Source organism: Lates calcarifer, unplaced genomic scaffold, assembly GCF_001640805.2.
Source record: "Lates calcarifer isolate ASB-BC8 unplaced genomic scaffold, TLL_Latcal_v3 _unitig_5676_quiver_3485, whole genome shotgun sequence".
NCBI classification, from domain to species: domain Eukaryota; kingdom Metazoa; phylum Chordata; class Actinopteri; family Centropomidae; genus Lates; species Lates calcarifer.
This window is the reverse complement of record NW_026117662.1, coordinates 1-13,373: the sequence shown is the minus strand read 5'-3', so window position 1 is coordinate 13,373 and position 13,373 is coordinate 1. Positions and strand designations below refer to the sequence as shown.

General features: G+C 41.8%; 1 protein-coding gene and 1 long non-coding RNA gene across 2 annotated transcripts; both read right to left on the bottom strand.

The window, feature by feature from the left end:
* Window positions 1-3,827: 3,827 nt before the first annotated feature.
* On the bottom strand, window positions 3,828-11,952 carry LOC108875529 (interferon-induced protein 44-like). The gene is given in 7 exon segments (XM_018664527.2): window positions 3,828-4,243; window positions 4,335-4,463; window positions 8,152-8,307; window positions 8,699-8,786; window positions 8,788-8,855; window positions 10,763-10,963; window positions 11,947-11,952. Coding segments are annotated over 7 exon segments (810 nt in total). The 3' UTR covers window positions 3,828-4,081.
* Window positions 11,953-12,040: 88 nt separating this feature from the next.
* Window positions 12,041-13,187, bottom strand: LOC108875530 (uncharacterized). Its single transcript, XR_001959892.2, has 4 exons — window positions 13,034-13,187; window positions 12,495-12,533; window positions 12,268-12,291; window positions 12,041-12,168 (listed from the first exon to the last, which is right to left on the bottom strand). It is a non-coding gene; the product is annotated as an uncharacterized LOC108875530 (long non-coding RNA).
* Between the last annotated feature and the right edge of the window lie 186 nt (window positions 13,188-13,373).

The window sequence follows — 13,373 nt, the reverse complement described above, 5'->3', positions numbered from 1 at the left end:
ACCTTCACAGGAGGAACTGAATCTGAGCTGAGTGACTCTGTGCAGACTAGAGAATACTGAGCTTTTATTACATGGGTAAATATTTCTGTCTGTCTGTAGAGTTCTGTTCACTGCATGTCTTGGTGGTGGTGTTCAACAGTTTGTTATAATTTATCAGAGAATACACTGTTATGAAACAAAATATTAAAGAATGTACAAAAGACAAAGCTTTGAGTAGGAACAGTGTCTGACAGGGGCCTCGAACAAATAAAGTCAGTGACATACAAATGTTAAAATCTTCTCCATCCCCCTCATTAAGGAATCTCTGACTAGACAAACATTTTTAATTTCAACACTGCAGCTGCTGGAAACAGTCAACAGTTCACTTTGACTGTAAACTAAACTAGATGTAACGTCACAAATTGATCTCATGTGTGAACACTTTGATCACTTCATCATTCTGCACAATCAAAGCTCAAATATCCAACTGAAGAAAAAAAAAACCTACAAAACATGTTGGAGTGGAGTGGGACTTAAACTGCTCCAAATGAGTGAATGAAATGTTTCCTCATGGACTGCAGTGCATGCTGGGAGGTTTCCCACCCTGCCTCATGTGAGTGGGATCATATAAATACTCAGTCAAACATTAGCCTTTATTTCCAAATGAGCACACGGTTATTCAGGATAACTTCATCCAGGATTAACTAATCAGTCTAAGCTAAATCTTAGCTGGATGAGAATTGTCGAGATCCTTTTTTTGACCTGATTAAACATGTTTTCCTGATTAGTTAAGCCACATTTGAAGAGTACAGCCTCTGCTGATGGCAGCTGTTATAGTGGCTGTAAATTGTTATTCTGTTCAGGTTCACCTACACAGAAGATCCAAACTATGGTCCATTCCTGGAGAGTGTGAATGGTGTGGCTGGAAGTGCTGAAGACCACACATACTGGGAGCTCTTGGTGGAGACTCCAGATGACAAAACCATAAGACCTGATGTTGGCAAGTCCACTATGAAAAAGTCTTTCTTCTTGTATTTATACTGCACATCAGATTCTAATACACTGTATGGATCTCATTTGTAGGTATTGGGTGTTACATTCCCAGCGCAAATGACAAAATCATTCTGAGGTTTTCAAAGTACAACAACCAATGTACAACATGAGATCAGAGCCAGCGCTGGACCTGTCTAGATAACAGTGTACTTCATAATCTAATCATAAACTTCATCATGAATAAGCAAATAATGTTGATTGATTCTAACTTCTGGATAAATTATGCTTCCATGTGCTGATGTTACTGGTTCGCAAAGGAAAAATCTCACAGGAGAATAAACTTCATTATTGTCTCTTGAATGTAAAATGTTTCTTTGATTTCCATTCACCTCCACTGTCAGTGTCAAACAGAACGACATGTTACCTGAAGACTTTAACACAATCCCAGCCTGCCTGTGGTCCACAGAAAACAGGCTAATGCATGGCTGTAGATTTGGATACAGACAGTTCCAACATGTCCCTACTAGTGTCAAAGTATCACTGACATGGACCTAATGATGTTTTACCTGATCTCCAACGATCTTTCCATTTTAGCGTCACAACTTTGAACTTTGAAAGACAGGGAGGAATGATTACAGTGAGCAAAACCTACTCCACTGTTCATGTGGACACCTGACTATTGTTAGAAGACAGACTTAACTTCATCTCTTATGTTTAATTTATAATAACATTTAACAGTTTTTAAACCACTCATGTTTTGCTGGTAACGTTTGCATCTGCAAATCAATATTTGCCTCTGAGATGTGGTTAAATAAAAGTATAAAGTGTTGTAAAACAGAAATAATCCAGTACATAAAATTTGAATTTAAGTACAGTACCTAGTACCAATCAACCGTTGCTCAGTCTCAGCATCACCAACATCTTCAAGTTTGCACCTTTTTATTTTATACTCTACACCAACTGATTTCAGTTCAGGAATTCCATGTGTTAAATATTAAAAAAGCACTGAAACCATATGCCTCTTCTTAAACAACAAGGAAAAAGAGCCAACAAGACTAATCAGATAGTTCATTCACACTGTGACTGTAAAAGTGTTTAATACAGACAAATGAAGGCATAGAGGCAGCTACATTCAAACAGACAAGTATCACCATCCTGCAGCATGTCCTTCAGTAAGCAAACAGATTTTCTAAACACCAGTCATCCTCTAACTGCTCTGCATGTCGTCTAATATGAGACAGTGGAAGAATCTGCCAGTGTCGTATCAATATTTGCTTCTTTTCTAACAAAAGATTAGTTACCTAAACATCTGTATCACAGTCAACTGGGTTCTTTAAAGGAGCTACTTTTTGCTTCGATGATGGCTTTATATTCTAAAATATAAAACATACTCTGGTTTGTTTAAGACTTTTTTGTTTCAAGAAAAACCATCAAATGACAAGGTGTGTCCAAACTTTTGACTGGTTCTGTATATTAATGTCACATCCTGAGTCCCTGAACCTCTGAGCCTGAACACAGAGCTGAGGGTCTAAAGAGGAAAATGGTTCAGTCAGTATATTGTTGGAAAACTAGTGAAAACATGTTGATAGTGAACATTTTGCCTCAATGCCTCAAATGAGTAGAATAAAAAGTTGATCACAAACTTTGGATGTGATATAATGTAAATCTATGACCAAAAGTAAAAAATGACGACAGTGAGAGTGTTTGTCTATAAATACAACAGCAGAAGCTGAGCAGCAGATGTGGACACTGAGCTGTGTTTAGGTTCACCTCTTTCTGAATGACCTCAGACACGTTTAATAATTGTACTGATCAGATCACACACAGTAAACTGACTGTCAGAGATCTGAGAGGAGGTCATTTCCTGTTTGTTAGACATGGTGAACATGTTAGATGTGATAATGTCATAAATAAAATGTTACAAAGCCACAACCAGTTTGTATCTCATCACCATCTTTAATGCCTCCCATGAGTTTATAGCACCACACCCTAACCCTAACCCTAACCACCCCTCAGTGTGATGAAGGATTCTCAGTGTAGTTGACTGATAATCCAGACCTTCCATCTCCATGGCTCCTTGTTCTTCTCTTATCTTTAGTCACAACTGTCTCATTCAGTTTCTAAACTAAACTGGGTCAAAGTATTAGTAGATATTTCACACCTCAAATTAAATACACCAGACAGTTCAGAAAACACAGACTCTGCTGTGAAGTGATGTTTAGCTGCACTGAACAACCCTGTCTCCTCAAAGGACTGTTAGACACAACTGAAACAGCACATATGTTTGATTGGAAACACCACCTCTGTTATTATTGATAGGGTGATCAACGAACAGATGTGTCCAGCTGCAGACGACCTTTCTGTACTATACTGTTTCAGTGTTGTTGTAGGTGATGTGTTTCAGCAGAGGACAGGAACTGTTGGTGGCTCCATTGTGCCAATAAAACAAGAGAAAATGATACTGTAGATCTTTGACACTATTTTAAAGGGTAATGTGTATAAAATACATACAGAACTAAAGAAGACTTACACTCAGAAACACTGGGTTCCATTGATCCATCATCAGTCATGGACCACAGAGCTCTGGAAATGGTGCACAGCAGTGATGAGGATCTGTGGCTCCATTTTTACATTACTCTGTGAGTCGTTGACCTCTCAGAGCAAACACAAGCATTATAATCATACCTGTTCTCCAGCAGCAGCAGTGTCTTCAACATGTGTTTACTGTCTTTACTGATGAGGACGTCTTTACTCAGAGTGAAAGCAACATTTTAAACATTTTAACAAACATCTGTAACCACCGCTGCAAAAAACAAAAATAATGATCATAAGAAATTAAATAAAAACAATTGAAATAAGTAATAGCAGCATATTTAATAGCCAAGCGTTAACATGATTGAAATGTTGCCATCAGTGTTGTCAAATAATGAATATATTTTGTATCTGTGACTTCATCAGTGTGCAGTTACCTCACTCCTACATGATGTATGTATAACTGTATCAGTACAGTCCTCCCTGTGGGAAGTGAATGCAGGAAAGGATGAACTCCCATCAGACACAGACAGCTGCAATAAAAGCAAACTGATGACACTGAACATGTAAATATGTTTCACATGTCCTCAATGAAGTCGTCTCCAAAGTGGATCATGAGTCTCAGAGCGCTCAGGATCAGAGAGTCCACGTCATCATCGATCTCGATCTCATCACTGTAGTTCTTCACCGGACAGATGCAGTTCATTGGGATTCCCACAGCTGAGCTGAAGTCTTTCATCTGATGTTAAAGAAACAACGTTCTGACCTCTGCTCATCTGGAGACAACATTTAGAAAACTCAATCACACCATCGTCGACAGAACAACTCACCTTCTTCCTCAGGTGTTTGCTCTTATAGACGTTCTTCAGATCCTTTTCGATTTCACCACAGGCTGTGTCGATGTTGGTGACGATCGCCATCTGAGGAATTCCTGCAGACACAGAGATTAGCTCAGTGTTCTGAGTAGAGCTGCAGATTATTTTCACTAACGACTGATCTGCTGAGGCTCACTGAGATCTGGTTTCAGGGTATCTGATGCTTCAGATGTTTAAGTTGAACTGGAGACCTGGTCTTTAAACTAATGTTTGTCTGACTGTGACTGTCTCTGGTTAAACTGACGGCTGTTTCCAGATGTTCCACATGTCAAACAGTTTAACACATAATGATGGTTGTAGCTGCTTTTTAAAAGATCCCGACAGTGTTGATGCCTTTAATCTTCTTCTGTCTCTGCAGCTCAGAATATCATGAGGCAAGATAGAAACTAAAACCCTCTGGTGTTTTACATTAGAGACATAATTACTGGGATTATAAACACAAAATTCTGGCATTACTTTCACTTTTAAAGTGGTTCTGGTCTGGTTCATGCACCTAATTTTGACCAAAAAATAAATTGGTTTGGAACCCAAAAAGCTGCTTCTCAGTTGGAACCAAAAAATAGTGTGTGAAGTGTGAACCATGGTGACATCAGTGGGTGTGTCCTATTTTACAGGTCACTGTTCCCATTGTGAATAATTATTGTAGTGCCCTGCTACAAATGATAATATTTTGTTTCTTTAAACATGTGTTTGGTTAACAAGTATGCAGTATATTTTGAAATATCGTTTGTCAAGTTGCTGCTGTTGTGAAATAAGTTTGCATTAATGTGGGAGAAATTCATAATGGTACTTTATTTGGGAAGGTAGTAAAATGTCCCATGTTCTTAACGGTCTGTGAATGTCTCATGATGTTCCCTCTTTAATTGAGTAACCAAGTGTCAATCTATTATTAGCCAATCCGTGCCTGTCAAAGGTGAGCGTCAATTACCTACCGGATTCTGAGAAGGGGTGGGACTAAAAAAAGAAAGGAGACGAGGCTCGGGCTAGTAACGGGAGAAAGGAGGGAAAGAATAAGACACAACGAAAGAGCTAGTTGAGGTATTTGAAAGTATTTTATTGTGTGTTACCCGTCACAAAATGTAAGAGTGAGCCATGTTCGGAGCTGTTTCAGCCGGAAACTATACTAAATTGTCGGCGACGCCATTTTCTGTTGTGTATTAATGCTGGTTAGCCTCGTTCCCGCTAATGAGGAGAAGAAGGAGACGGTGTGTGTGAGGAGAATATTTTGCGCCGAGGTTTCTGGGTGAGTATGGACATTATGTGAACTGGTGAGAATATGAACAGTGTCTGGGAAATGAATAGTGAGTTTATTAGTTTTGTGAATTTCTGCATAGTGTGCCCCAAGCCTACATGCTGCCGGCCACGCATGCTGCTACTGCTGCTGCTGTAGAGGGCGCTCGGGACTTCCGCTGCTGCCAGAGGACGTGCTGTTGCACATGGACATGTCCTCAGGACTGGTTTCTCCATCTCATATCACCTTTCTTCACTGAACAGAGGGTTTGAGGAAAGTGCTGCTAACCATTTCTGAATTTCCAAGGATTAGTGAGTACAACGACATGGTACCATAACTGAGTTTTACAAAAGCCCAGGTATTATTATTTTATTTTATTGACTTATAGAGTCACCAGGTCATTTCAAAGGGTGATTGGTTTTCTGTTAATAAACATCTCATGTTGTTGCAATGTATATTTGTGTTTGAATGTGGTATTGGCAGGGCTATGGTGTGTTAAAGGTTTGCGTGGGACGTTGTAAGCTCACATAGACAGTCTAGCTATAAAATCAGCTAACCAGGCCTCTCTGCACCCTAGGCAGGGTCGTATGCTCTCGTTAACATATATCCCAAAGTTAATATGTTAGTAGACTCTCTCCAATTCACCTTCCATGCTTAAGGTGTTAACAGGTGTAAAGGGGTTTGCCATTTCAATTCAATTCAATTCAATTTTATTTATATAGCGCCGTATCACAACAACAGTCATCTCAAGGCACTTTTCATATAGAGCAGGTCTAGACCGTACTCTTTAAAATAGGTATTTACAGAGAGAGACCCAAAAATCCCACCATGAGCAGCACTAGGAGACAGTGGCAAGGAAAAACTTCCTTTTAAGAGGCAGAAACCTCGAGCAGAACCGGACTCAGGGTGGGCGGCCATCTGCCTCGACCGGTTGGGTTAAGAAGGAGAGAGAGGGGGGGAGAGAGGGGGTAGAGAATAGCGAAAGAAGAACATAGCATAACACAGGTTCCATATCAGATGTAAGATGAGGCCAGTAATACAGCAGTAGTAGTGATAGTAGTGATAATTAAAGTATTAACTGCTAACATAGCAATACAACTAATAGCAGTATAAGTAATTTCTAATTCTAGCAGCAGGTGTTGAGTGGAGTTGTAGGAGCAGCAGGAGACTTGTCATCACAGATCAGACTCTACAGCTCCAGAGGAAGAAATACCTGCAGAAAGAGATAGAAGAGGAGACAGAGACAGAAGAGCACAATACTACAGGAAAGGGGACATATTGAGTTAGTAACATGTAACATGGGATATGAATCCATATTGAGTGGAGAGAGAGAGAGAGAGAGAGAGAGAGAGAGGAGCAGTGCATCATGGGAGATCTCCCGGCAGTCTAGGCCTATAGCAGCATAACTAAGGGATGGTTCAAGCCTGAGCCAACCCTAACTATAAGCTTTATCAAAGAGGAAGTTTTAAGCCTACTCTTAAAGGTGCAGAGGGTGTCTGCCTCCCGGACCGAAACTGGGAGAAGGTTCCACAGTAGAGGAGCCTGATAACTGAAGGCTCTGCCTCCCATTCTACTCCTGGAAACTCTGGAACCACCAGTAAACCAGCATTTTGGGAGCGCAGAGTCCTGGTGGGATTGTAGGGGACTATGAGATCTTAAGGTAAGATGGAGCCTGACCATTAAGGGCTTTGTACGTGAGGAGGAGGATTTTGAATTCTACTCTAGATTTGACTGGGAGCCAATGTAGAGAGGCTAACACAGGAGAAATGTGATCTCTTTTCCTAGTTCCTCAGTAGTGCTGCAGCATTTGAATCAGCTGCAGAGTCTTTAGAGACTTGTTGGGGCAGCCTGATAATAATGAATTACAGTAGTCCAGCCTGGAAGTAACAAATGCATGGACTAGTTTTTCTGCATCTTTTTGGGACAGAAAATGTCTAATTTTGGAGATGTTACGCAGATGAAAAAAGGCAGTCCTAGAAGTTTGTTTTATGTGTGAGGTAAAGGACAAATCCTGAGACATGACAATTCTGCAAATGAGAGTTGAGTGGGAGGGCTACATTATAGTGGTTTCACTCAAAACTGGTGGAAAACACAGGCTGGTTCACTGGATAGAACCAAGGTTTCAAGAACTCTGAACTGAACCAGTTCAAGAACGAGCTAATTTGTTGGAGAGGAAGCAGGAAACTTCACTGTCAGTGACTGCTTCATAGTTGTGAATCAGGAGCTTCAGTGTTTGGAGTCAGCAGCAGGTGAAGTTCAGGAGGCTGTGGCTCTTCATTCAATGTGTCACATGCATTTAACTTACATTTCATAGACTTCAGTTTCTGCTTCTCACACAACAGAAGCTGACCAGACTGAGTGACTTTAGACTTTAGTTGTCAACCAATGTTGAACCTGAAAATGAATTCACAAGGATTCACAGAGGAACTGCTGGGTGAATTTAATTTGATAAATCCTTAGTCATGTAAGAGACAGTGACTGTGAGTAAATCCTCCTCTGTGAAACAACCCTCTGAGATCTCTGATCTTACCCAGGTCTTGCTGTCTCTCTGATGCTACTCATCTTCTGCAGAATTGGCTCCTTGATCTCTGAGGAGTTTGCAGAAATCACACAAACCAGGACATGAACTCTGTCGTCTGGAGAAGGTGTTTGGTTGTAGCCTGGGTCTTCATCTGACAGAGGACATGCTGGGTTGAACTGGAAAACAGTGGAAAACACAATTACATCATGATGTAGATAGAAAGACTAAGGTGCTTTACAAGAACATGTACAGCAAAATAAACACAAAACCATGGTTCAAGTTCAGGGACACTGGTTGGACTGGACATTTATGACTGACCATAAAACCTGGAATACATCTGCCAAGAGTCTGAACTCTTTCTTACTGCTCAGGCAGTTTTCCAAAGAGCACCCACCGGTTTAATCAGTGGTTTTACTCACCCATCAGAAACAAAATTACACAGAATATTTCATAGATTCATCTGCAGCTAAAACTCAAGTAAACCTTAAAAACCTTTATATACTAGTCCACTGAATTTCTCTGAGAATATCCACAAAGAGGCATTATTGAATAATGTGACAGTCATACCTTGTGATCCTCTATCACATGTCCCTTCATGGCCAGTTTGATGTCGTCAGCACGAACTCCAGAGTCCGACCCCTCCTCCAGCCCCATCATCATTGAAGACGAACGGGTAAAATGTCTTTGGGTTTCCTCTTCCTTTTCTGATTTGATGAGTTTTATACTGAAACACACACACATCCAGTGTCTCCAGTGACCAGTCTGATGTGTCATGTACATGTGATTCAGTGAAGGGTTCGGCTCAGTGAACTCTGAATTGCCTTGAATATTTCATTTGCTCTGGTGGATAAAATCACCAAAGAAGCAGCAGATTGAAGCCACACAGTCCAAGACACATTGTTCTAATCCTGTTACATTAATATACAACTAAATATCAACAGCAATGATACTGAACTTATCAGTAAAATGTTCACAGACAAGGTGTTTGTTGTCCAGATTATGTTTCCTATAAGACGTCTCTGTGGGCCGTGTGGGACAGGATTGTGTGAAGGTCAGGACAGTCACTGAGTATCAACCACCAAGCAAACCAAAAGGAACTTTAGTTGGTTATTATAGCAGTTTCTTCATTACAGTCATGTTCCCTGTCACTGAACTGCTCAAGGCCAAGGTGAAATTTGATTGGTCGGCTGACACTGATTTTAAGGGGGGAGGAGTGACAGCCCCTGGCTAACTATCTTTTAAGTTGTCTTCAATGTCTAGACTCTCTGAACCCCAACTGCCCAGCAACCCTGAGTCTCAGGTGCCCAGTTGTGTCGAACCCTTCCTGTCCAGTCATCCTGAGGCCGGGCTGGCCACCAGCTCAGAGCCTCAGTTCTCCCGAGCCTCATTTGCCCTGTTGACCGCCCAGTCGACTGCTCCTGTGTCACCTGGTCTGGTTGACATCTCACCTGTTCCAGTGTCATGGGTCCAGTCAAAGTTTCATCAGTTCCTGAGTTATCTGTCCTAGCCAGAACAGAGCATCGGGACCCTGGTCGATATCCGGTTTCTTCCTGTGTCGGCTTTACGCATGAGTTCTTGGATCAAAGTCTCGGCTGCCCCTGTGTTGACCACCACAGCTGACCTGTTCCAGCGTGAGGGTTTTTGGTCAAAGAGTTTCTTCTGTAGTCACCGCTCCCTGAACTCTAGTTGACGGTCTGGCTGACACCTGCACCTTATCTCCAGTTGGTGGCCCAGCTGACACCTGTACCTTGGCTCCTGTCTCCCTGCCCGACACAGCTCAGATCTACAGCTGACGCTGGTTATGGTCATGTGTCTGATGGGTACGTTTCAGTGGTCTGAGAGATCCAGAGAACCTGGACTCATTATCGTGGGCTCTGTGTTACCTTTGTCAGACACAGGTTCCAGTGTTGATGTCCGATGGATGGGGTTGGCAGACTACTGAAGACCTCCATCTTAAGGCAGGGCGTGTGATGACCCCTCCCACTCTGCCTGCTTTTGCAGATAGTGGAGTTGGGTGGTAGGTGGAGATGGGAGGCTCGTCTGCTCATACCTGCCCTGTGTGGCCTCCCTTTTTGTTCTTCCTACAGTCAGTATGGCCCGGCATCCATTAGAGTTGATCCTCTGAACTGGTTATTTGACCTTTTGACTTGGTCATGTACTCCTCAGTGTGCACATGGGTGATCTGGTTTGGGGATGAAAGGTTCTGTATTGGTTTCTTATCACTGGATGATGGGAAACCAGGATGGGGATTCAGGCCATCTTTTTAGATTTTATTCTTACTTGTACCCTGATGCGGTCTCTGGTTCTTGTCTGTTTACCTCTCCCTCACCATGTTTACCCCATCCCCCACCCCCCTCTCCCACCCTGAGTCCGGTTCTGCGGAGAAGTGTTTCCTTGCCACAGCTGCTTAGTGCTGCTCATGGTGGATCTGTTGGGTCTCTCTCTGTAAATTTTATAAGATAAAGAGTACGACGGTCTAGACCTGCTCTATATGTACAGAGCCTCCAGATAACTTCCGTTGTGAATTGGCGCTATATAAATAAAATTGACTTGACCTAACATGAGCTCTTTAACAGCCTGATCACAAGATGCCATGCTTAATGTTGCAACACAAATCTAAAGTTTTCTTACTTGTCTGGTGAAGCTTGTGTCGGAGGTGGTTGCACTGGCTGCAGCAGGAATAGTTGTCCTGCCTCGCATGACGGTGCTGACAGAGTTGATGAAGCTGGACTTTCCGCCTCCGACAGGCCCGTACAGAAGAATTCGCAGATGTTTAATGTCTCCGTTTTCAGGCCTGTACTCCTGCACATACTGAAGATCCTCTGTTTCTCTCTGTTAAAAAATGGATATTTCAGATTTAATCATTTTAACAACTTATCAGCTTGCATTGATAACAAGACAGCAAAAAAATGAAGTAAAACAAATAAACAAAAACAAACAAAATGACCAAACTAAAGAAAGGTTAAAGTAAAACAGTGTGCACTTTTTGGTTTCCTTTCAGAAACTAAAGTTTTAAAAATTAGATAAAAGGGTTATTTGATTTTAAAAAACACAAAATCAAATATTTTCTGTTTGTATCATGAAAGAAAACCGTAACTGAAAACTTACCTTTTAAATTATTTTTTAAATGTGATTGAAACTGTGAGACTGTAGGGGGTGCTGTTGCTCAGATGTTCATTAGGATTAAAGTCAGTCAGTCTTTGAAACAGGTGAGAGAAAGGTTAAATACCTGACATTAGCACAGAAAGGCTACACTGTCTGATGACCGTCACTCAACACAAAGCACCTGACAAATACTGAGTGACGTATTTATTTCCAGGTACAGGCTGAATGTGGCAGAACAGAGTGAAAATCATCAGAAACTGTGACTCTGTGCTAAACAGAAATACTCAGCATCTCAATGCTGTTGTGCATTTTCTTTCTTTCACCTGTTTAAAGACTGAATCACACTAAGAGCAACAACCACAAGCACAGGGTGACATCCATGCAACAGCGCCCCCCTGTGGCCACTCTTCATGGTGTAACACCTGCTGACTGGTTTGAAGAGATCAACAAACAAACATGGCCGTCAGGTTGTGGATAAACTGAAGTGTATTCGCTGGTCGAGATGGGCAGTTTGTTGTGGTGTAGACATTAATCAGTGTGTTATGTGTTAACAGTTGGAGACAGCTGGTAAAACTGCACTTCTTCTCTTATATACCATCCTCCACACTGACAGGTCCAATGAGTGGTGGAGTGTTAAAATGCAGTTTTAGTCTCATCTGGCTGCAGGACTCTGTGGTGTCAGGAAAGTTTAGGGTCTTTTACAGAGTCACCACCATGGAGGTGTGATGGAGAGCTGGACACTGAGCCAACACTCAGCCTCACTGCTAAAACTCCATCATAAGACAGACGACGTCTGTTAAACTGTTGGAGAAGAGAGTTTCAACAGTTTTACAGACGTCATCACAATATGGGCCAACAGGGGAAACACTGAGCACTGAGCATGGGTCAGTAAACTCACCCCCAAGATATTTTCCTCCAGGGTTCCTTAAAAGCTGAAAAGAAATGAGGAAATGTTTGAGGAGAAGTTCATCAACACAGATCATCACTGTGTCTTAATAATGAGAAATCAGGAAAAAGACTTCATATCTTACTGGGAGAAGGCGTAGGTTCAGGTTCTACAAGAAAAACATGTAGGAAACATGTAAACATGGTGTGAAGTCTGAACACAAAGTAAAATGAAAATACTGCAGAGTAACACTGACTCAGAGTTTAAACTCTGTTGAGTTTCTGCTGAATTTTCTTGTTTGAGTTTCTAAAATCAAAGTTTACAGTTAGAAAACGCTGCAGCAGCACCAGCATCACCTGATGTGGCTCTTACCAGGTTCAGACTCAATGAATGGCCACCACCAGGATTTCCCTGTAGAGAGAAAAGACGACATAAAGAAGATCATGTACGACATGTTCCAGAGCTGACATCTGAATGAACAGTGTGTAAACCAACAGCTGAGACTGCTGGTTAGAAAACAGTGACTCTCATTAGTTACTAACTGATTCTGAATCTGTTCAAACACTGACCTGTCTCCTGACCCTCGATCTGACTGTAGTTTTAATGATCAGGGACAATCAGCACTGCATCACGTCTCCTCTGGCTGCTTCACAATAAAAGCCTCTGTGTCTGTTGCCTGTTGAAAGCTTTTATTGTGAAGCAGCAGCAGCAGTCATGTAACTCAGCTCTGAGGTGGTACAGACACACTGCACATAATGATCTGTTATCTGACTCGTCTTCAAACAAAATCTGACTTCAGTCTAAACAGAGTAGAACCATGTTTGCAGTGATCAACAACAACAGTCCATCAGTCATCACACCTCACTGAGTAAACTGAATAAAGTGAATAATGAGAAGAGAAACATCCTTACTGCGTCTGCGTCGCTCTGCCATCTTCCTCCTCCTGTTGTAGTTCTGCAGCAAAGTGGAGAACAGTGAAATCAGACTGGTTTTATATCGAGGTTCCTCCCTCTCTACAAACCATGTGACTTAAAATAAATCCATCGCTTCGTAGGAACATCTCTGGCTTTCACACACAACACACACAACACACACACAGACACACACACACACACACACACACACACACACACACTCCCTTGTTCACCTATATTGTGGGGACATTGATTTCTTGCAAGTCATGGTTTGAGAGAAGCTGTGTGATTTCTTCAAAGTCACATGAAACAGGAATCAGCCAATGATAACAGAGGG